Below are 24,775 nucleotides of genomic sequence, written 5' to 3'. Positions count from 1 at the left end.
CACCTTTCTTTGGGCAAAGTAAGTTTTTTACTACACAAACTGTGGGCCATATTAAAATGAGGCAGTCATTTGCTAATTTTAACAGTATTTGAAAGACTCCTGTAAAAATGCTTCTTAGTCATCTGTAGTGCAGTAGTAACTTGAAGTTACCCTACATTTTGCTGTAGGAATTTGAGATTTCTTGTAGTTCTATCTTTTCCTCAAAAAGAAAAGTTGTCTGTTTCACTTCTGAATATTTATCCTGAAAAAATGCTATATTAAAGACAAAACACTATAATTTAAAATAGGGGAATAGTTAAGGATGTTATTATAGAATTTTAATAATCTACTAAAAATAATTGTGATGCAGCCTGGGCAAAATAGCAAGAGTCTACAAAAAAATAAAAAATAAGCGATCAATCAGTAGATTAAAGTATAATAAAAAATTTTTTTCTGTGTACAAAAATTAAAAAATTATCCGGGCAAAGTGATGCATGCCTCTAGTCCTAGCTACATGGGAGGCCAAGGTGCGAGGATTGCTTGACCTGGAAGGTTGAGGCTGCAGTGAGCTATGATCATCCCACTGCAGTCCAGCCTGAGTGACAGAACGAGACTCTGTCTCACAAAAATAAATAAATGAATAGTGACAGACTAACAACATGGAGAAAGCTTATCAGTTAAAAGGATAATAGAGCAGAGCATAGATTCATATTATAACTTCGTAAAATACATATTAAGATGAATGACTTATCAAAATGAAATATGATCCAGCTATTTCATATTTATAGATTTATTCTGAGATAACTGGATTAGTAAGCAAAGATGCTTAAATAAGGTGATTACAGTGAAAAATTTTGCTTTTTTTTTCTAAACAAATCTCATCACAGTGTTCGCAGGAAAAATTCAAATGCATAGGCAGATACATGCTTTATTTTTTTTCTGAAAGGTTAACCATAAATGAGACTTTAATAAATGTCCCGTACAATTCTGTACAGTTGGACTCTGGTACTAAAAATGGATACATTTTTTTTTCCTCCCAAGACAGAGTCTGACTCTGTTGCCCAGGCTGGAGTGCAGTGGTGTAATCTCGGCTCACTGCAACCTCCGCCTCCTGGGTTCAAGTGATTCTCGTGCCTCAGCCTCCCGAGTAGCTGAGATTACAGGCATGCACCACCATACCTGGCTAATTTTTGTATTCTTAGTAGAGACAGGGTTTCACTGTGTTGGCCAGGCTGAACTCCCGACCTTAGGTGATCCGCCTGCCTTGGCCTCCCAAAGTGCTGGGATTACACACGTGAGCCACTGTGCCCAGCCTGTAGTATTGATTGATTGATTGAGATGGAGTCTCGCTCTGTCGCCCAGGCTGGAGTGTAGTGGTGCGATCTTGGCTCACTGCATCGTCTGCCTCCCAGATTCAAGCGATTTTCCTGCCTCAGCCTCCTGACTAGCTGGGACTACAGGTGCACACCACCACACCTGGCTAATTTTTGTATTTTTAGTAGAGATGGGGTTTCACCATATTGGTCAGGCTGGTCTTGAACTCCTGACCTCATGATCTGCCCGCCTCAGCCTCCCAAAGTGCTGGGATTACAGGCTTGAGCCACTGCGCCCAGCCTGTAGTATTTATTTTTAAGCTGCCCATGCGATTGTATTGAGTAGCCAAGGCAGAGGGCTGTTAATCTTGTACCTGATACTCTGCTATAGGCTCTGGAAGAATATAATCTCTAGTATAAGGCACAAATAATAGACCTCAAGGTATCTGAGAACTAACTTTGTGTACATATTTAACAAAATTATGTTACTGATAATTATGCATACAGGAAGAATATATCATGTGAACTGAACTGTCTAGAACCATACACATTTTAATGTTGAAAGATGATAAAAATTAAGTTGAACCTTTTCACTTGAGATAGAAAAATTCTCAAGGATGTGGTGCCATTTTATCTGTGACTAGTAGATAGGATTGGATATGTAGCAAAGGGATAGTGCTTGAAGCAGGATAATATCATAAAAAGATGCAGAGTATGATTTATTTGGAGAAAATTACATGACAGGGGAGTGTTACTGTGAGGAAGAGATCCAGATTAGAAAGATTGTTTCATTGCCATCACAGGACGTTTAGGCTTGATTCAGTAACCAACGGAATAAGTTCACATTAATGGTTGATTGGAAATTTATTTGATAGGAAGCTAGGTAACAGTTTATTGAATGAGAAAGAAATAGAAAAAAAACATGAGTAACTTACTTTTCTCCCCAAATTGAAACTGAAATGGCATGTGTGCATTAAGAAGAATATAGTCAGGCCGGGTGTGGTGGCTCACGCCTGTAGTCCCAGCAGTTTAGGAGGCCGAGGTGGGCAGATCACTTGAGGTCAGGAGTTCGAGACCAGCCTGACCAACAGGGTGAAATCCCGTCTCTACTAAAAATGCAAAAATTAGCTGGGCGTCGTGGGCAGACACCTGTAATCCCAGCTGCTCAGGAGGCTGAGACACAAGAATCATTGGAACCTGGGAGGCGGAGGTTGCAGTGAGCTAAGATCGTGTCACTGTACTCCAGCCTGGGCGACAGAGCAAGACCTTGTCTTGAATATAGTCAGCTTTTGGGATTCTTGGCCCTTGTCTGGGGCCTGTGTTAACAATTTAACACCTCTAGGTGCCTTTCTGGTAATCTCAAGTGTCTCTAAGAAAGTGCTTTCCTGTACATTTCTTCTTTCCAGTTTTTTTATGTCAAAAATATAAAAAGAGTTGGTTCCTCACAGCAGGTAACTTGTTTGGATGGCAGAAAGGTGTTTGCGCTTTTGACTTCTCAAATGTTTGACTTTCAAGATACTGTCTTATTCCTTTTTTCTCGTCAATTTTCCCTTTAACTCTTTTGGTAGATTTCTTATTTGCCTTTCCCTTGAGCTGTTGTATCCCTTTATAGTTTTGTTTTAGAGAGAATATTAGGTCAATTTCTTTTTTTTTCATTTTACAAAAAGCTACTTGCCGTCAATTGAAATTTCTGTAGTTTCTGGTATATGTTATCTGCGTTTTGTAATGTTTCTTTCTTTTCTTTTTGTTCTGCTTATCTTTGAAGGGATGCCTTCTGGACCACTGTTGTACAGAAGCACAGCGTTGAGGATGATCTGTAATAGCGGGCTGTGGCAGGGTTGAACACAGGTGTTAGTGATGACTGTTAGTGACGAGAGCAAGACTCTCAAGCCAGTAGGAATCCTTTGGCTCAGAATGAAGTACCTGTTGTCCTATATTTTATTTTTTAGTTTTAATTTTATTAAACTTTTCAAACAATTAGAGATTCATGGCAAGTTGTAAAGATACTACAGAAAGGTCCTGTGTGCCCCTCACTTAAGTTTCCTCCATTGGTTACATCTTATATAATTATAGTACGCCATCAAAACAGGAGCATTGGTATTGGCACAGTGCCTGTATATAGTTCTGTTTGATCTTATTGCATATGTAGATTCACGTAACTACCATCACAGTTAAGATATAGAACTAATCCATCACCACAAAGATCTCCTTATGGTACCATTTATAATCATACCTACCACCTCCACCCAACCATCTCTATCTCCTGGCAACCACTAATCTGTTTTCTATCTCTATAATTTTTGTCATTTTGAGAATACTGTAGGTGAAATCATAGAGCATATTATCTTTTGAGGTTGCTAAGTGTATGTTTAGTTTTTTTTTTTTTTTTTTTTTTTTTTTTTTCCAGAAAACACCAAACTACTTTCCAGAGTGCCTGTACCATTTTACATTGCTACCAGCAATGTATGAGAGATCTGTTTTTTCCACATGCTGGTCTGCATTTGATACTGTAACTTTTTATTTTAGGTGTTCTGATAGTTAAGTGGTAGTATCATGGTCTTAATTTTTCCTTGAAGTGGCTTTTGATTTGCATTTCCTTAATGACTAATTAGGTTGAGCATCTTTTCATGTACTTATTGGCCTTCTTTGGAGAAATACCTTTTCAAATCCAATGGGTTGTCTTTTTTTATTATTGATCTTGAGGGATCTTAGGTGTTCTAGGCACCCATTTCTTGTGAGATACGTGATTTGCAAATACTTTCTTCCATTCTCCGTGTTGTCTTTTTATTCTCTTGATGGTGTTCTTTGAAATACAAAAGTTTTTATATTTGACAAAGTTCAGTTCAGTTTATTTATTTATTGCCATTTGTGCTTTTGGTTTTGATAATCCATTTTTTTGTTTTTATTTTTTTTTACTTAGAGATGGGGCCTCCCTGTGTTGCCCACGTTGGTCTTGAACTCTTGACCTCAAGTGATCCTCCCTCCTTGGCCTCCCAAAGTGCTGGTAATACAGGTGTGAGCCACCGTGCCCAGCTTTTTGTACCCCATATAAATGCAACAATATAGCGTTGTATTCTTTGTGACTGACTTTTTTTTCCTTTGAGACAGAGTCTCGCTTTGTTGCCCAGGCTGGAGTGCAGTGGCGTGATCTCGGCTCGCTGCAATCTCTGTCTCCTGGGTTCATGCCATTCTCGTGCCTCAGCCTCCTGAGGAGCTGGGACTACAGGCACCTGCCACCACGCCGGGCTAATTTTTTGTGTTTTCAGTAGAGACGGGGTTTCACCGTGTTAGCCAGGATGGTCTCGATCTCCTGACCTCGTGATGTGCCCGCCTCAGCCTCCCAAAATGCTGGGATTACAGGTGTGAGCCACCGCGCCCGGCCGTGACTGACGTTTTAGGTTTGTGAGATTTATCTATGTTACGTGGAGCCGTAGTTCATTCTCATTGTTGTATAGTCATTGCATGCATTTACAAACATTTTCTCAGTTACTCTACAGTTGATGGCATTTAGTTGTTTCCAGTTTGACGAGTACAAATAATGCTGCTGAAGACAGTCTTATATGTCTAGGTGCACACAAGCAGGCAATATCTTGGGGTTTATGCATCGGAGTAGACTATATAAGGATCCTAGGATATTCATATATTTGACTTTAATAGATTGGATCAGACAGTTTTCCAAGTGGTACCAGTTTACACGCCCACTAAATTATACTTAACTCCCATGTAAGAGTTTTTGTCACCCCACATTATTACTAACATGATATTGTCAATCTTTTTAATTTTACAGTATTTCATTGTGGTTTTAACTTGCATTTCCCTGATGACCAATGAGGATGCAGTCAAATATCTTATGTTTGACTGGATATGGTATCAGTCATTTATAAGTTGTTTAAGAAGACATTTATTTCTTGTTCACTTAACCGTGGTGGTAGCTGTTATGGAGCTACACTTGTTCTTCTGAGAATCAGGCTGAAAGAGTACCTCCTTATTTGAGACATGCTCTTATTTCAGAGGGAAAGAGAAAAACCTGGCAGAAATGACTGATATTTTTGAAGTTACTGTTTGGCTTAAGTATAGGTCATGTCCATTCATGTTCCATTGGCCAAAGGATATTACAAAACTGTGTTCATTGTCAATGGGGGGAGGAAGTTATACTCCTCCCACTGGAGGCATTGCAAGTCACATGGCCATGGATGGGGAGGAATAATTCTTGTTCAGGAAAAGGTGAGGGTACAAATACTCTGGAACAGTGACATAGTCCACCACTTTGTGAGATGGCTGTTCAAGTCTCTTGTCATTTTTCTGCTATCTTGGCTTTTTCTTACTGATTTCTAGTGTTTTGTTTTTCCTTTTTTCTTTTTCTTAGTACGTGCTGGATATAAACCCTTTGTTGGTTTTATGTATCGCAGATACCTTCTTATTCCATGACTTGTTTGTTTATTCTCCTAATGATGTCTTTTGTTAAATAAAATTGTTAATTTTAATGTTATCTAGCTTATCAGTATTTTTGCTTTATACTTGTGCTTTTTGTTATTCTTGAAAAAATATGTTTCTGCAAATCTCGAAAGGGCTAAAGTGACCACCTTCAAGTGGTTTCTAACATTATATTAACTTGATTTATAGGTAGAAACATATTGATGCTAACTCATATGTGTGGAAGATATATCTGTTAGTAATACATTTAACCAAATTCCTCATATATAAAAACCATGTTGAGTATGTTTTAATTTATACTATTAATACATTTAAAGCTGCAAAAATGTGTCTTTATCTGCAGGTAGCCAGCAAACCACAAAGTCTGTTAATTATCATATGTAGCCTGATAATATCTACATCTCAGATTTTATTAGGAAGACCTGTGCTTTAAGTGAGGCCTTAATCTTAATTTTTCTGGGAGTTGACATTTTCAGTTTTCTTTTATCCTGCTTACTTAATTCCTTCTTCTTGTTCCCAGATGTCTCTATAAACTTCCGGTGAAGATCCAAAGGGAGTAATTTCTGGATGTTTAATACAAGACTTGTTTAAATAATTGTATTTCTATTATGTAGATATATTGGTGGTTTGTCTTTCTTCAGCAAAGGCTGAAGTTGTTCCCTATAGAAGTGGCACCTACACTTAAACATTAAATATGTGCTGTAGCACTATTGCTATTCTGATACTTGTAGGATTGTTTGGGGATTAATTTTTATTACCCAATGGATCAAAACACTTGTTCTTAAAAATTGGCCAAGCTAAACCAATAGTAATATTTAAAATAGGTTGGTTTTAACTTTGTACATAGTATTTATTGTCCTTCCTAAAAGTAATCTTTTAAATGTTGGTGATAGATCTTACGTTACAATGAAAAGACTTCTCTGACTTACTTTTTAGTGTTGCCAGTTCAGATTTGGAAGTTGATCAAAACTCTTACCTGAAAAAAAGAGTAAATTACTTAAACAATTGTTTAAGAAATAGTCTGCATTAAAGGTGATTTTAAGGATTAATGGATAAAAACTTACTGATTATAAAGAATTTGGCCAATATGGAAATGAACTATATTTTCTACTTAAAAAAATACATTGGTATTGAAAAGTCAGGATTCTTAGGGAGGAGTATACAAACTATTTGCATATAAATATATACTACAAAAACAATGTCATAATGCAACCCCCTAAATATGGTTTGGCACTTTCAGGTGTTGTTTTGGAAACCTGTGTTTGGTTAGAAAGAATTTCAAGATTATGCCCCCATTTCTGTGGTGGCAGTTGTGTTGTTTTTAATAACTAACAATATAGTTGTGGATTTGCAGTAATTTTTTCTTGCTGTGCAGTTCATTTGATTTTGTGATTCTTGAGGAGTTCCCCCTTTAATGTCTTCATACAAAGATGAAGTAATATTATTAGCTTTTAATACTTTTAGTAGTAAATATGGACCATTATCTAAAACTTGGTTTATTAACCAAACATTGGTTTTGTTTTTCAGCGGGGATCTGATGAGCTTCTTTCTTCTGGCATCATTAACGGACCTTTTACCATGAATAGTTCTACTCCTTCTACAGGTGTGTATGGTGAGTTTTTTTTTTTTTAATGTTTTATTTCTATGGGTTTCAAATTTTTTTTTTACAATGCTCTTATTTTGCTTATCTTATATCATGTTGAAGTGCCACTGTTTATAACAAAAGCCAAAATTTGTTTTGGTAAAGTACTATATACTGTTTACATAGATGAAATCACTAGTTATACCTCTCAAATTTTAAGGATTCATTTGGATCTAATTTGATGATTTGGTTTTTTGATTGATGTTCTTTGTGTTACATAATTTTGATAAAAATACTGTCAATAAGTTGGTGACCCAGAACTATTGAGTAAAAGAGCTAGATCTAAAACTTGGGTTGAGGTCAGGTGTGGTGGCTCACACCTGTAATCCCCAGAACTTTGGGAGGCCGAGGCTGGCCGATCACCTGAGGTCAGGAGTTCAAGACCAGCCTGGCCAACATGGCGAAACCCCCTCTCTACTAAAAATACAAAAATTAGCTGGGTATGATGGCAGGAACCTGTGATCCCAGCTACTCGGGAGGCTGAGGCAGGGAGAATTGCTTGAACCTGGGAAGCGGAGGTGGCAGGGAGCTGAGATGTGCCATTGCACTTCAGCCTGGGGGACAGAGTGAGACTCCATACAAAAAACAAAACTTGCATTGAGTGATGATGGACTTGGAATAGAAGTATTAAAGTATAAGACAATATGTTTTAAAAATTGAAGTAATTTACCTACCGTAAGGTACCACATGATTTAAAAATAAATATTCTTGAAATTTAGTGGCTGTAAAGTGAATTGAAGCAGTGCAGTACTGGAAAGAGAGTAAGCAGTGAAGAGTGAGCAGTGAAGAGGATTTATTATTATTATTATTATTATTATTATCCTTAGGATTATTGCTGTAATCCTAATAAAGGATGGTAACTGGCACTGTGGCAGTGGTAGTATGATGAAGAAAATTGAATAACTTACAGAAGATAAAATTGATAGTAATTGATGATTAATTGAATGTTTGAATAAGGGATATCATCATTGATTTCCAGCTTTTGGACTTGGACTTAGATAATTGGATAGATGAATGGTAATGAATGTTTGTGCCGTTCATTTCTATTTGAATGTAGGAAGAACAGAGTTGGACAATGCAGGTTCAGATTTGTATATATTGAGTTTGAGGTTCCTTTGGAACATCTAAATGGAAATGACAGATAGGAAGTGGGTCCCTGGTCTCAACATCACGAAAGAAATTTGATAGTATCATACACAGATGACAACTGAAGCCATGGGCATGGAGAGTTTCAGAGAAGGGAGGATTTCTTTATCCAGATGTTTTTGGAGTTGTAGGGAGGTGGAGATGAATGGACCTCCTTTTCCAGACAAGGAGCTTATATGGTGTTTGGGACCATGGGAACGTAGATGTTCGGGAAAGTGAACAAGTATAGAGACAGAATGAAAAGAATTAGATCTACCAAGCTCATTCTAGCTTACTTTAATGTAACTATTAATAATAATTCTTTTTAAAAATGAAGGCGTTAAAGCATACAGGATACTAGAACAATGGTACGAAATTGTGACAGCCTCAGGCAAACTAGGACTTAACAGTCAATCTGTTTAGGTGTTGTTATTAAAAAGTTAACATCTGATTCTGTCACTTAACACTAAAATTCTGTTTAGGTGTTGTTTTAAAAAAATTCTCTTAGCTTAATGTGGACATGTCTTTTTCCATGTCAGCTTTAAATTATTTCATCTAGTTCAGGGGCGTCCAATCTTTTAGCTTCCCTGAGCCACGTTGGAAGAATTATCTTGGGCCACACATAAAATACACTAACATTAATGATAGCTGATGAGCTAAAAAACCATCGCAAAACAATCTCATAACGTTTTAAGAAAGTTTATGAATTTGTTTTGGGCCACATTCAAAGCTGTCCTGGGCTGCATGCTGTGCACAGGCTGCATGTTAGACAAACTTGATCTAGTTCTAAAACAAAGAATCCTTCTTCCCCGAACCTTTACCTACAATATCTTAGGGATTCTGATAGGAATTATGTTAGAGTTATATGTTAATGTGAATTGTTGATCATTTTGTGGTACTATCTTTCCATTTGGGACTATGACCTATAATTCCATGTTTTTAGGTTCTATTTTATGTCCATTGACAATTTTGAAAAAGTTCCACGCTTTTCCATGTAAGTCACATAGTTTTCTTTTAAAATGTATCTTAGGAATTAATGGCAGAGATTGTTTATTGTGTACCCCAATGCTATTCTTTCATTTTTTTTTTTTAACCAACAGAACCTCAATTTTTATCTGACACATTGCTACCCAGATGAAACTACTACTTTTCTATTCTTCCTTATAGCTAGATGTGGTCATGTAATTAAGTCTTGACAAGGTATAAGTGGAAGTGTAATATGAAACTGTTAGGGCATCTCTACACAGGTACACTGTTTTTCCTTTTTTTTTTTCCCTCCAATTTTATTGCCTGTGGGTGTTCCAGCTTCTTAGATAATGATGGGAATGACAGGCATCTGTAACAGAGACAGCCAGAGCCTGATAACATTGTCACCATTCCAGATCTGGAATTCCTACATTTAGACTTTTCATGTGAGCAAGAGGTTAACTTCTTTGTTTTTTTTTTTTCCTTTTGAGACTGAGTCTTGCTCTGTCTTGCCCAGGCTGGAGTGCAGTGGCGCAGTCTCTGCTTACTGTAACCACCACCTCCTGGGTTCAAGAGATTCTCCTGCCTCGGCCTCTGAGTACCTGGGATTATAGGCGCCTGCCACCATGCCGGGCTAATTTTTGTATTTTTAGTAGAGACAGGGTTTCACCATGTTGGCCAGGTTGGTCTCGAACTCCTGACCTCAAGTGTTCCACCTGCCTTGGCCTCCCAGAGTGCTGGGATTACAGGCATGAGCCTGAGATTAACTTCTTAAGTAACTATTACTTCAAATGTTGTTATATACAGCTAAACTTAATTTAGTATTTTTGCTATTATTGAGTGGGAATTTTTTTTTCCTGTTTTCATTTTTAACTGGATACTGCTAGTACAGAGAAGACCTATTGATTTTTGAATATTTATTTTGTGTATACTTAGTTTAAATAAAATGTCTTAGTAATTTTTTATTAGTCTTTTGAATTTTGCAGTTATTCAATGATGTGTCTTCAAATAAAGATAATTTCAAGTATATAAATATATGGATTGTTTTGTTAACTTGTTGTGTATTCACTGGAACCTCCATAAATGAGTTGAATAACAGTGGTAACTGTGATTATCTTTGTCTTGTTCTTAATTGCAATGGAGGTGGCTTTATTATTTGATCTTTTAATGTAATGTTTGCTGTTGGGATTTTTTGTTTTGTTTTGTTTTTGAAACAGGGTCTTGGTCTGTTGTCTAGCCTGGAGTCCAGTGGCACAAACACGGCTCACTGCAGCCTCAACCTCCTGGGTTCAGGCAGTTCTTTCACCTCAGCCTCTCAAGTAGCTGGGACTATAGGCGTGTGCCACCTCACCCAGCTAATTTTTTATTTTCTGTAGAGACGGGGCCTTACTATGTTGTCCATAGGCTGGTCTCAAACTCCTGGGCTCAATCAGTCCTGCTTCCTCGGCCTCCTAAAGTGCTGGGATTACAGGCATGAGCCACTGCACCTTGCCGGGTTTTGATAATAATCCTTCATCATACTTTAATCGGTTCCTTCCTTTTCTATTTTACTTAGTTTTTATTATCAATGGCTATTAATGTTACCATCATCTTTTGTGCTTCTGTTAATTGTAATATTTGGTCTCCATTGATTTTTTGATGTAGTGAAATACGATTTCCTGATGTTGACCCATTCTTGCATGCCTGGAATAAACCAACTTGGTCATGGGGTATTATTTTGATATGCTATATTTAGTTATAGGTTAGATGGCTAATAGAACTGTAATACAGACCTAAAAATACAGATTTTAGTTTATTTCTAAGTTCTTCTGAAGTCTGGGTAAGTAGTCAGGGGCTTACTTAGTTTCTTGAATTGTGTTGGGGACCAGATTTTTTCTCTTTTGTTGTTCTTTTATCCTCAACATGACTACCTTCTCAAGATCTAAAATAGTACTCTCTTTCCATCGTACCCACAGGAAGGGTAACAAAGACAGTTGAAGCTGAACTTTTTCATCCATCTTGGGCCATAATGATGAGAATTACACACTAAGGGTGAGAGTTGAGAAGCGGAGGCTGAGTGCCTTATAGGGACAAGACCAAGAAGTTGCACTTTTTTCTCAACTCTGTTAGCTAGAACTTCGTCACATTGACACACCAGCTTCAAGGGGGCGAGGGTGAAGGGTCTAGGAAATTGGTCATTATTCTGATGTGTCCTGTCTAATCATAATTGAGGGATTCTATTACTTTACAAGGGAAGGAGAATAGAGATATTGAAGGGGACACTCAATCACATGTATTCAACCACATATATACTGTATTTTGTGTATGTTTATAATTTTTCAGCTATATTAATAAAATATTTCTTCATTGCTTTCTTTTTGTACTCTAATTGGTTAGTATTACTGTTACCATAACATCATGACATACACATACCATATAATCAGCATCCCGAGCAAGAAACAGGCCATTGCTAATACTCGCAGGAGTCCTTCTTTCCTTTTTCATTCATTTCCTCCTTCCAAGTGTATTCATTAGCCTGACTTCTAACATCATAAGTTATTTTTTTGTGTTTTTAAACTTTATATGAATAAGCCAATAAATATAGTATATCCTCCTTCCTGTCTGGGTTCTTTCATTCAACATTATGTTTGTGAGAGTAACTCATGTTGTGTATTGCCCCTTTCGTTCTTCTCATTTCTATATAATATTTTATTGTATCAGTGGATATTTGAATTATTTCCATTTTATATGTAGTGTTGCTATGAATATTCCCTTTTTGTGTGTTTCATTGTGTTTGCTTGTGTGCCCTCTATCTCTCATTTTGGTTAAAAATATAAAATTTACCATCTTGTACATTTTTGAGTATACAGTGTAGTAATGTTAACTATAGGAACATTGTTGTACAACAGATCGCTAGAAGTTTTTCATCTTAACAAAACTGAAACTTTATCCATTTAGCAACAACTCTTCCTTTTCTCTTCTAGCCCATTCTGCTTTCTGTTTCCAAGAGTTTGGCTATTTTAGATACCTCATGTAAGTGGAATCATGCAGCATTTTTCTTTTTGTGACTGGCTTATTTCACTTAGCATAGTGTTCTCAAGGTTCATTTATGTTGCAGCAAATGAAAGGGTTTCCCTTTTTTGTAGGATGAATAATTGTATGTATATACCGCATTTTATTTATCCATTCATCTGTCCATGGGCATTTAGGTTGCTTCCACCTCTTAGCTATTGTGCTATTGACTCACAATAGCACAATGGTGAACATGGTGTGCAGATACCTCTTTGAGATCCTGTTTTTAGTTCTTTTGGATATACCAGAAGTGAGATTGCTGGATCATATGGTAATTCTGTTTTTTATTATTTTGAGGAACTATCATACTGTGTTTCATAGTGGCTGCACCATTATTCCCACCAGTAGTACACAGGGGTTTCAGTTTTCCCACATCCTTGTGAATACTTATTTTTTGGGTTTTAAATTTTTTCAAATAATGGCCATTCTAACAGATGTGAGGTGATATGTGGTTTTGATTTGTATTTCCCTGATGATTAGTAATGCTGAGTGTCTTTTCTTGTGCTTGTTGGCTGTTCGTATATCTTCTTCAGAGAAATGTCTATTCAAGTCCTTTACCTATTTTTTATTTTGTTTTACTAATTTTAAAATTTCTCTCTAATAAGCACTGTCCCCAGACTTCAATTTGCCCATTTTTTGATTGGGTTGTTTTTGTTGTTGAGTTGTAGTAGCTCTTTATGTATTCTGAATATTAACCCCCATCACATATGTAGTTTACAATTTTTTTCTCCCATTTCTTTCATTGTCTTTTTACTCTGTTATTTCCTTTGCTATGCAGAGGGTTTTGAGTCTGATATTAGCCCCGTTTGTTCATGTTTTCTTTTGTTGCTTGTGCATTTGGTGTTATATCCAAGAAATCTTTGCCAAATCCACTGTCATGAAGCTTTCCCCCTTTGTCTCTTCTAGGTCTTTTATAGTTTCAGGTCTTATGTCTAGGCCTTTAATTCATTTTGAGTTAATTTTTTTCATGTGGTGTAAAGTAACAGTCCAATTTCATTCTTTATAAATGTGGATGTACATTTTACCAACACCATATGTTGAAGAAACTGTTCTTTTCCTATCCTGTAGCCTTGGCATCTTTGTTGAAGATCATTTGAACGTGTAAGTGAGAGTTTATTTCTGGATTCTTTAATCTGTTCCATTGGTCTGTATGTTTGTCTTTATGTCAGTAACATACTGTTTGAATTACTATAGCTTTGTAATGTGTAGCAGTTAGGAAACGTGAGGCCTTCAGCTTTGTGTTTCTCAAGATTGCTTTGGCTGTTTGGGATCCTTTGTGTTCTATATGAATGTCAGGATATTTTTTTTTCTGCAAAAATGCCATTGGGATTTTGATAGGGATTGCATTGATCCTGTAGATCACTTTGAATATTATGAACATTTAAACAATTTCAAGTCTTCCAGTCCATGAACATGGATGTCTTTTCTTCTTTTTTTTTGGAGACGGAGTTTTGTTCTTGTTGCCCAGTCTGGAGTGCAATGGCACAATCTTGGCTCACTGCAACCTCCGCCTCCCAGGTTGAAGTGATTTTCCTGCTTCAGCCTCCCGAGTAGCTGGGACTACAGGTGCCTGCCACCATGCCCAGCTAATTTTTGTATTTTTAGTAGAAATAGGGTTTCACCTTGTTGGCCAGGCTGGTCTCAAACTCCTGACCTCAGGTGATCTGCTCACCTTGGCCTCCCAAAGTGCTGGGATTATAGGTGTGAGCCACTGTGCCCGGCCACATTTATGGATATTCTTGACAAATCTTTTCGTGGACACATGTGTGCATTTTACTTGAGTATGTGTCTAGAAGTGGAATTATTGGGTCCTAGGATATGCAGGTGCTTATCTTTAGTAGAGTCTACTAATTTTCAAAAGTGATTTTATACTCTTACCAGAAATTATGTCAGTTTAGTTATTCCAGAACTTTGTCAATACTTGATTGTGTGTGTGTGTGTGTGTGTGTGTGTGTGTGTGTGTGTGTGTGTATTTTTTTTTTTTTTTTTGAGAAAGAGTCTCACTTTGTCACACAGGCTGGAATGCAGTGGCATGGTCTCGGCTCACTGCAACTTCCGCCTCCTGGGTTCAAGCGATTCACATGCCTCAGGCTCCTGAGTAGCTGGGATTACAGGCACATGCCACTACACATGGCTAATTTTTATATTTTTAGTAGAGACAGGGTTTCACCTTGTTGGCCAGGGTGGTCTCAAACTCTTGACCTCAAGTGATCCCACCTTAGCTTCCTAAAGTGCTGGTAATACAAGTGTGAGCCACCATGCCTGGCCGATATTGTGTATTTTTAATTTTAGTTGTTCTGGTAAGTATATATTGATAGCTTATTGTGACTTTTGTTTGCATAAATATTAATGAAATTGATTATATTTTCATATGCTTACTGATCATTTGGATATTTTTAATGAAGTGGCTACTCAGATCTTTTGCCTGCTTTTCTATTAGGTTGTTTGCCTTTTTCTCTTTAACTTGTTTTTTATATATTCTGAATATGAATACTTTGTTATACATGTATGCAGATACCCTCTGACACTATAATTTACAGATTTATACTTGATGGCTTTTGTTAAACAGAAGTTGTTCTTTTTCATGTAGAATACTTCATGTTTTTCCCTTAATGGCTACCAATTTTTACATCTTATTAGAAGTGTACTTCAATTGTCTGCAAATTGATTAATGTTAACATTTTTTTCTCAGCTTAAGAAGTCTTTTCTTTTGAAACCATTGTATATACAATTATTGAAGTCTTATGAAGCTGAACGTTAAAGAAATCTAATTGATTTACAAATAAAAATGATATGGGTTAATAATATTCCTAAGCAGGAAACCACTGCTAACAAACTGAATAATTTGTATTTTTATATATATGTATATATACACACACACAGTAAGTATTATATGTGTGTAGATGTAATCACATAATCACGTAATCACAGCTCACTACAGCCTCGACCTCCCAGGCTCAAGAGATCCTCCCACCCCACCCTCTCAAGTAGCTGGGACCATGGGCACATGTCACCACATCCAGCTAATTTTTTAATTTTTTTGTAGAGTCTGGGTCTCCCTGTGTTCCCCAGGATGGCCTCAAACTTCTGGGCTCAAGCAATTCTCCTGCCTTGGCCTCCCAAAGTGTTGAGATTATAGGTGTGAGCCACGGCGCCTGGCCCCCTGGTACTTTTGTTGACCAAAATACTTATAAACTGTTAATGTGCTCGTTTGGTTTGCAAATAGCTAGGTTTTTTTTTGTCTTCTTGAAATTCCTTTTATCAAATCAAACTTAAATGGCCTCTTTTTAAAGAACTCAGTATTAAATTTGGCTGCAAAGATGGTATAAGCAATATAGAAGATAGAAATTTACTTTCATCACATTCAACAAATTCTGAAGTAGTCAGTGCTCCAAGATATATGGTGTCTATTTTCAGGTTTAGCAAATGATCCTAGAGGTTATTGGAGCTCGTACAAAAAGAAGAGAAAAAGAGAAAAGAAAAGAACATATCCCCTCCTTATAAAGACACTTAAGGGAAAAGCAGCACGTATCATTTTTGTTTACATCCTGTTTACTTAGTCTCAACAGCCACACCTAGCTACTTAGGAAGCTAAGAATGTAGTCCTTTTTTCTGATAGGCATGTGCTTAGCTAAAAATAGGTGGGTTTACGTAGAAAACAAATGTTGGAAAACAAATTTGCATTCTCTGCCACTGGTATTGAAGGCTATGATTTAATAATAAACACTAGTTTCTCTGATCAGTTAATTTAAGTACTTGGCTTTTCATAGCAAGAAATGCATTCAGATTGCTTTAAATAAAACCATGTGAAGAATTGTGAACATTAATCTCCATACTTTATAAATCTTAAATCCATCAAATAATTAAGCAATAGCTTAAAGCTGCTCTAAGAATTAGTAAGTTTAGAGAAAACTCACCCGCAGTCTTAATGCTCACCCATATAAATTTTGTGATTTAATTTTTCTAATATGTGAAAGATCTATAGATTTCTACTCTCAACCATGATAGAGTAACTGGGACTGGACTTACTGTCAGTTGTTTTTAGACAGTGGACAACAAATACAACACGATTGTGCTCTCAGAAGGGAAACAATTGAGGTAACCCTATTGTCACCCTAGTTTTCTTTCTAGACTGTGAGGGTTGGGGGAACCAAGCAGACATGGCACAATTGCTGAGTTGAAGAAAGAGATTGAAGTTTGGGAAGGTTGAGTTACCTGGGAGGTATGGGAACAGAGTATGAGAGAGAAGGGCCTGTGTAGAAAAAGTGCTTCAGAAATAATACCTTTGAATCTGTTGTTGAATATTATTAAGCCACGTATGCACAGTACATATGCCTGTGAGGTCAGGCATAGAACAACCAGAGAGCTATAAGCTTAACTTTCCAGGACTCACACAGGCCTGGGAGAGATATTTGAGTGATAGCCAACTACACTAGAGAGTCCTTGTTGAATACTTGAAGCACACTCAAGGGCACCTGACAACAGAGGAGACATGCCTTGACAGTAGGACTGAACTAGCTCCAGCATGAAGGCAAATCCAAATCCACCCTAATGAAACTTAAAAACAAACTCCAAAACAGTGTAGCTAATCTGAAAGTAACTTATGTTTTTCTAAAAATGAAGTCTAACACTTTAAAAGAAATAACAAATATAACAAAACAACAGAATAACAAATTCTGATGCTCATAATGTGGAGCAACCAATTGCCAGACATGTTAAGAACCACAAAAATGCGACCGATAAACAAGTGCAAAATCAGTCAACAGAAACAAACCTAGAAGATTACAGAGATGATGGAATTATCAGCTGTGCACTTTGAAACAGTTACTAAAAGTATGTTCAAGTATTTAAAGGAGAATATGAGCATAGGAAGGAGAAAAAATCAAATAGAACTTACAGAGATTAAAAACAAGACACCTGAAAAAAATACATGATGGCATTCATAGCACATTATCTTCTACAAAAGAAAACATCAGTGAATTTGAAGATAGCAAAAGAAACTAAAGCACACAGACAGAAAAAACTGAAGGCTGGGCGTGGTGGCCCACCCCTGTAATCCTAGCACTTTGGGAGGCCGAGGCGGGTGGATCACCTGAGGTCAGGAGTTCGAGACCAGCCTGACCAACGTGGTGAAACCGCTTCTCTACTAAAAATACAAAAATTAGCCGGGCGTGGTGGCGTGCACCGGTAATCTCGGCTGCTTAGGAGGCTGAGGTAGGAGAATTGCTTGAACCCCGGGGGCGGAGGTTGCAGTGAGCTGAGATTGTACCACTTCACTCCAGCCTGGGCAAAAAAGCAAGACTCTGTCTCAAAAAAAAAGAAGTGAACAGAGCCTTAGTAACTTCTGGACAAAATCAAGCAGTCTAAACATATATATGTATAACCGAAGTTGTGGAAAAAAATGGTTGGGGCAGGGAGCAGAAATACATCTCAAGAAATTATCCCAAATCTTCCATATATGTTGGAAAACATAAACCCACTTACCAAGAAGTTCAGTGAAACTTAAGCAGGTTAAACACACTGGAAACCACACCCAGGCTTATCATAATTAAATTGCTGAAAACCAGGAATGCAGAGTAAATCTTAAAAGTAGCCACAGCGGGGCGGGGGTGGGGGTTGGCGGAGGCAGACAATGGGGGACCACTTTTCCTTCAAAAGAACTAAGATTAGAATGAGGAGAGAGATTTCTTACCTGATATAGTGCAAGCCAGAAGACAATGAAACATCATTAGAGTGCTGGAAAAAAAAAAAAATCAAACTGGAATTCTATATGGAATTTAAAAATGAAGTTAAAATCTTCTTTCAGGCACACAAGAGCTGAGAGCATTTGTTAGCAGCAGACTTCCATTTCATGAAATGATAAGGGAAATACTTTAAACATGAGGAAAATGATACTAGTTAGAAACTTGAGTTTTATACAACATGATAAATATGTGGATATATGACTTTTCCCTCCTTTTTGTTGTTAATTTAAAGGATTATTGACTACTTAAAGTAAGATAATATATTTTTGGCGGTTATGACATATGGGAAGAGCAAAATATACAACGGTACCACAAAGGATAGCTTGAGGGAAAGAGACATATACTTTGGAAGGTTCTTACAGTGTGCTGAGGTGTTTTAATATTATTTGAAGGTAGTCTGTGATAAATTAAAGATGTATATTGTCTACTCCACAGCAGTCACTTAAAAAGTAAAAAGGGATAGCATATAATGTAAATGAAATAGAATACCAAAAAATAAAATCCAAAGGAAGCTGGGAAAGAAGGGAAAAAAAAGGAATAAAAAATAAATGGGACAAATAGAAAAAAACAATAAGATGTGGGCTTTTAAACCCAACCATGTTAATAATTATATGAAGTGGGAATACGATAAAAAATTCAATTAAAAGACAGATTGTTTAGATAAAAGGAAGACTGAGTTACTTGATATGTATAAGAAACCCATTTTAAATATGAAATCTCAGGTAAAAAGCCACAGGTTGGGAAAGAAAATATATGCAAACACTAATCATAAAAATACTGGAGTAGCTAGCTATACTGATATCAGGAAAAGTTGACTTTGGGCAAAAAAATATTACCAGGGATAAAGAGAGACATTTCATAATGATAAAGAGGTCAACTTACTGAGTAGACGTAATCTAAATATAGATCTATTTAATCTAATTGCATAGTTTCAAAATACGTAACATGAAAACTAATAGAACGAAACAAATAGATAAATCTTCAAGTATATTTAGAGATAGCACTCCTCTGTCAGTCATTGATGGTATAGTAGACAGAAAATCAGTAAAGGTATAGAACAGGGGTTGGCAGGTTCTTACCTGTGGGCCAAATCCATCCCATTGCCTGCTTTCAAATTTCCTGTGAGCTACGAGTGGTTTTTAAAATTTAAAATGGTGAAAAATACTAAAGGATAAGATTAAATGACACACAAAACTTCCATGAAATTCAAATTTCTGTGTCCATACATAAAATTGTATTTGAACACAGTTATGTGATTTGTTTATAGCTGCTTTCATGCTGTAACTGCACAGTTGAGTAGTTCTGACAGAGATCCTGTGGCCCACAACATCTGAAATATTTTTGTGCCCCTTTAAGAAAAAGTTGGTAGATCCCTAATATAGAAATTTTTAACCAGCTTGATCTAATTGACAATATAGAATAGTCTTGCCAACACCAGAATAATATACTTTGTTTTCAAGTTAATATAAAGTAGTCACCAATTGTATTAGTCCTTTCTCTCACTGCTGTAAAGAACTGCCTGAGACTGGATAATTATAAAGAAAAGAGGTTTAATTGTGTCACAGTTCATGTGGCTGGGGGGAGGCCTCAGGAAACTTACAATCATGGCAGAAGGGGAAGCAGGCAAAGTCTTACATGGCGGCAGATGAGAGAGTGAGTGTGAAGGAGGAACCGCCAAACACTTACATAACCATCATATCTTGTGAGAACTCGCTTCCTATCATAAGAAGAGCGTGGGGGGGGGGAACCACCCCCTTAATCCATCCACCTCCCACCAGGTCCCCCCCTCAACACATGGGAATCATGATGATTACAATTCCAGATGAGATTTGGTGGAAACACAGAGTGAAACCATATTATTCTGCCCCTGGCCCCTCCCAAATCTCACATCCTTTTTCCATTTCAAAACCAATCATGCCTCCCAACAATCCCCCAAAGTCTTAATTCATTCCAACATTAACCCAGAAGTCCCAAGTCCAAAGTCTAATCTGAGACAAGGCAAGTCCCTTCTGCCTATGAGCCTATAAAATCAAAAGCAAGTTAGTTACTTCTAAGGTACAACGGGGGTACAGGCATTGGATGAATGCTCCCATTCCAAATGGGAGAAAGTGACCAAAACGCAAGGGCCATAGGCTCCTAAGCAGGTCCAAAATCCAGTGGGGCAGTCATTGAATCTTGTGTTTTTTGTTTGTTTGTTTGTTTTTTGTTTTTTTGAGACAGATTCTTGCTCTGTTGCCCAGGCTGGATGCAGTGGCACGATCTTGGCACACTGCAGCCTATGCCTCCTAGGTTCAAGTGATTCTCGCACATCAGCCTCCTGAGTAGTGGGACTACAGGTGCACATCACCATGCTTGGCTAATTTTTGTACTGTTAGCAGACTTGGGGTCTTGTCATGTTGGCCAGGCTGGTCTTGAACTCCTGGCCTCAAGTGATCTGCCTGCCTCAGCTTCCCCAAGTGCTGAGATTATAGGCGTGAGCCACCATGTTTAGCCAGTCATTAAATCTTAAGGTTCTAAAATAATCTCCTTTGACTCCACATCTCACATCTAGGGCATGCTATTGCAAAGGGTGGGCTTCCAAGGCCTTGGGCATCTCCGCCCTTGTGGCTTTGCAGAGTTCAGCCCCTGTGGCAGTGTCGAGTGCCAGCGGCTGGTGTTGAGTACCTGTGGTGTTTCCAGGCGCATGATGCAGGCTGTCAATGGATCTACCATTCTGAGATCTGGAGGACAGTGGCTCTCTTCTCAGCTCCACTAGGCGCAGTGCCTCAGCAGGGACTGTATGTACGGGCTCCAACCCCACATTTCCGTTCTGCACTGCCCTAGTAGAGTTTCTCCATGAGGGCTCCACTCCTGCAGCAGAATTCTGCCTGAACATCCAGGTATTTCCATACATCCTCTGAAATCTAGGTGGAGGGTCCCCAAGCTCAACTCTTGTCTTCTGCTCACCTGCAGACCCAACACCATGTGGAAGCTACGAAGGCTTGGGGCTTGCACCCTCTGAAGCAACCGGTGAGCTGTACCTTGGCCCCTTTTAGCCACTCCTGGAGATACTGCAGCTGGGATGCAGGGCACCAATAGTGCAGCTGGGATGCAGGGCACCAAGTTCCAGGGCTGCACAGAGCAGCAGGGCCCAGGCCAGCCCGTGAAACCATTGTTTCCTCCTAGGCCTCCAGGCCTGTGATGGGAGGGGATGCTATGAAGATCTCTGACATGCCCTGGAGACATTTTCCATATTGTCTTGGCGATTAACATTTGACTACTGGTTACTTACGCAAATTTCTGCAGCCAGCTTGAATTTCTCCCCAGAAAATGGGTTTTTCTTTTCTACCACATGGTCAGGCTATGAATTTCCCAAACCTTTATGCTCTATCACCTATTGAACACTTTGCTATTTAGAAATTTCTTCTGCCTGATACCCTAAGTCATCTCTCTTGAGTTCAAAGTTCCACACATCTCTAGGGTGGGGCAAAATGCTGCCAGTCTCTTTGCTAAAGCATTGCAAGAGTGTCCTTGGTGCCAGTTCCCAGTGAGTTCCTCATCTCTATCCAAGACTACCTCAGCCTGGACTTCGTTGTCCATATCACTGTCAGCATTTTGGTCAAAAGTATTCAACAAGTCTCTAGGAAGTTCCAAAGTTTCCCACATCTTCCTGTCTTCTGAGCCCTCCAAACTGTTCCAACCTCTGCCCATTACCCAGTTCCAAAGTCACTTCCACATTTTCAGGTATCTTTATAGCAGTATCCCACTCTACCAGTACCAATTTACTGTATTAGTCTGTTCTCACACTGCTATAAAGAACTGCTGAGACTGGATCATTTATAAAGAAAAGAGGTTTAATTGACTCAGTTTCACATGGCAGGTGAGGCCTCGGGAAATTTACAATCATGGCAGAAGGGGAAGCGGGCAAGTCTTACATGGTGGCAGGTTACAGTGAGTGTGAATGAGAAACTCTCAAACACTTATACAACCATCAGATCTTGTGAGAACTCCCTCACTATCACAAGAACAGCATGGGGGAAACCACCCCCATGATCCAATCACCTCCCACCAGGTCCCTCCCTCGACACATCGGGATTATGGGATTACAATTCTAGATAAGATTTGGGTGGGGACACAGCCAAACCATATCACCAAGACAGGCAGGCTGTATCCCGGGTCCTAAAATAAGTTTAGTCCTTTAAACAGTGATTAAAATCATGTAAATTGACTCCATTAGAATTCTATTAGAAATCAAAACAAGATCTTCAAATATTTGGGGGAAAAATTTCCCAAGTGGAAAAAAAAAAACCCATTGATCAAAGAAGTTATCACAAGGGATATTAGAAGCTATTTTGAACAGAAATAAAATGAAAGCGTAACTTAATGAAATTTGTGGGGTTCCACTAGAGTTCTTAGAAGGAAATACGTAGTTTTAAATGTTTATATTAGAAAAGAAAAAATGTCTAAAGTGAATCATCTAGGCTTCCAGCTATAACTAGAATAAAAAGAACATGTTAAACCCTACAAGTAGATATAAAAGAGGAAATATTAAAGATGAAAGCAAAAGTCAGTGACAGAAAACAGAGAAAAATTAATGAAACCAGTAGTTGTTTATGTGGTAAATAAAATTAGTAATGATACCTCTAAATAGACTTAAAAAAAAAGAAAAGACACAGATTGCCAGTATCAAGAATGATTCTACAGTCACTAAAAGGATATTATTATTGACTTAATGTTTGTATCCTCCCAGAATTTGGTATGTTGAAGCCCTAACTCGCTATGTGATGGTATTTAGAGCTGGGACCTTTGGGAAATAATGTTTAGATTACATGATGAAGGTGGGTGGGGCCCTCCTGAGGAGATTAGAGTCCTTAGAGACACTAGAGAGCTTGCTTGCATGTCCTCTCTCCTTGCTGTGTGAGGACACCGTGAAAAGTCAGCCAGCAAATAGGCAGCCGTTCGTAAGACAGAAAGAGCCCTCACCAGAAACCCTTGATCTTGGGCTTTTAACCTCCATAAATTTTTCTTGTTTAAGCCACCCAGTCTGTGGTAGTTTGTATGGTAGCCTTAGCAGACTAAGTCGATTAAGTGAATATTATGAAATTTTAAGCTAACAAATTTGACACTTTAGATGAAGTGGACAAAGTCTTTGAAAGACACAAATTACCAAACTGATACAAAAGGATTAGAAAACTCAGCCATATAGCTGTTTAAAAAATCAAATTAGTTATTGAAAACTACAGTCCCATATGGCTTTATTGAAGTCTATCAGACATACAAGGAATAGGCAATACCCATCCTACACAGACTGTACAGAATATAAAGGAAGTGGGAACACTTTACAGTTTTTCTTATGAGGCCAGTATTATGCTGTTGCAGGAAAAGAAAACTACAGTTTAATATCCTTCATGAATATTGACATAAAAATGTTTAGCAAATATTAAAGTCAGGAGTTTTTCCTTGTGGTAGCAGTGTGAGAGCAGAGTACAAGCTGCAGCGGTGGAAGTCATGGCAGGACAAGCATTTAGTAAGTTTCTTCTGTTTGAGTATTGGTTGAAAAGAATAGAACTAAAACCATAGGCATTATGCTTACAGAAAAATCTCAAGGAAAAGTATTGTTAGCAATAGTTGGTAGCTGTTGGATTGGGCTCTGAAGGAAAGAATGGAGAGATTCAACCAGTTAGCATGAAAGTTGGAGATAAAGTTGTACTCCCAAAATATGGAGGCACTAAAGTAATTCTAAATGATAGAGATTATGTATTAACAATTTTCATTAGAGAACGGGGTCTTGTTATGTTGCCCAGGCTGGTCTCAAACTCTTCCTCAAGTGATCTTCCCACCTCAGTCTCCTGAGCTGAGACTACAGGTACTTGCCACTGTGCCCAGCAACAAGGATTTTTTCTTATTTAGACATTCTTGGAAAGTGTGTAGACTGAAATAAATCATCATTGAAATGGCATCAACATGAGCCTGTCCATCCCACTGAAATCTTTCATCATGGAAATAATTCTTTCATTATTTCTGAAATAATGAAGTTCTGAAATATTTCATTGTGTAAATAATTGCCATATCTCTTATAACAAACTAGTGATCTCTAAAAAAAATTACATTCATTATGTATATATATACACACATACATAGACACACACGTATGAAGAGTGAGGAAAAAAATCATGGTACATGTGTCATGACCAAGTAGGGTTTCTACAAAGTGCTTACATTTGAAAATCAGTGTAACAGAATACAAAATAAAATCTGCTCACCTTAAGAGATCTGGAGAAGGCATTTGAAAGAATTCAACTCCTTTTGTGATAAACAAAATTGTTAGCCAACTAGGAATAGAAGGGAACATTTACAACTTGATAAAGGCATGAAACTACACCTAGCATTATTATATTCGATAGTGTAAGATAATACTTTTTCCCTTATATCAAGATCGAGGCAAGGATGCCCAGTCTCATTGATTCTATTCAACATTTTACAGACAGAAAATCCTGGCTAGTTCAGTAAAGCTGTAAAAAAAATAAATAAATAAACTAGAT

At 37.7% G+C, this 24,775-nt stretch overlaps 1 protein-coding gene across 19 annotated transcripts in view; it reads left to right on the top strand.

Moving 5' to 3' along the window:
- Positions 1–24,775, top strand: part of PTBP3 (polypyrimidine tract binding protein 3) — a 167,900-nt gene that overhangs the window by 78,259 nt on the left and 64,866 nt on the right. For 6 of the 19 annotated variants that reach the window (XM_058444827.1, XM_058444826.1, XM_058444832.1 and 3 more), the window contains 2 exons: positions 7,254–7,338; positions 9,437–9,487. In XM_058444827.1, the coding sequence (XP_058300810.1) occupies positions 7,305–7,338; positions 9,437–9,487 (85 nt within the window). In that variant the 5' untranslated portion in view covers positions 7,254–7,304. Of the gene's footprint in view, positions 1–7,253; positions 7,339–9,436; positions 9,488–13,594; positions 13,612–24,775 lie in introns of those variants that run through there. The other 13 variants (XM_058444822.1, XM_032164886.2, XM_058444828.1 and 10 more) reach the window with 4 other exon arrangements.

The sequence above is a fragment of the Hylobates moloch genome, unplaced genomic scaffold, assembly GCF_009828535.3.
Source record: "Hylobates moloch isolate HMO894 unplaced genomic scaffold, HMol_V3 SCAFFOLD_10, whole genome shotgun sequence".
NCBI classification, from domain to species: domain Eukaryota; kingdom Metazoa; phylum Chordata; class Mammalia; order Primates; family Hylobatidae; genus Hylobates; species Hylobates moloch.
This window is presented reverse-complemented; position numbering and strand designations above follow the sequence as displayed.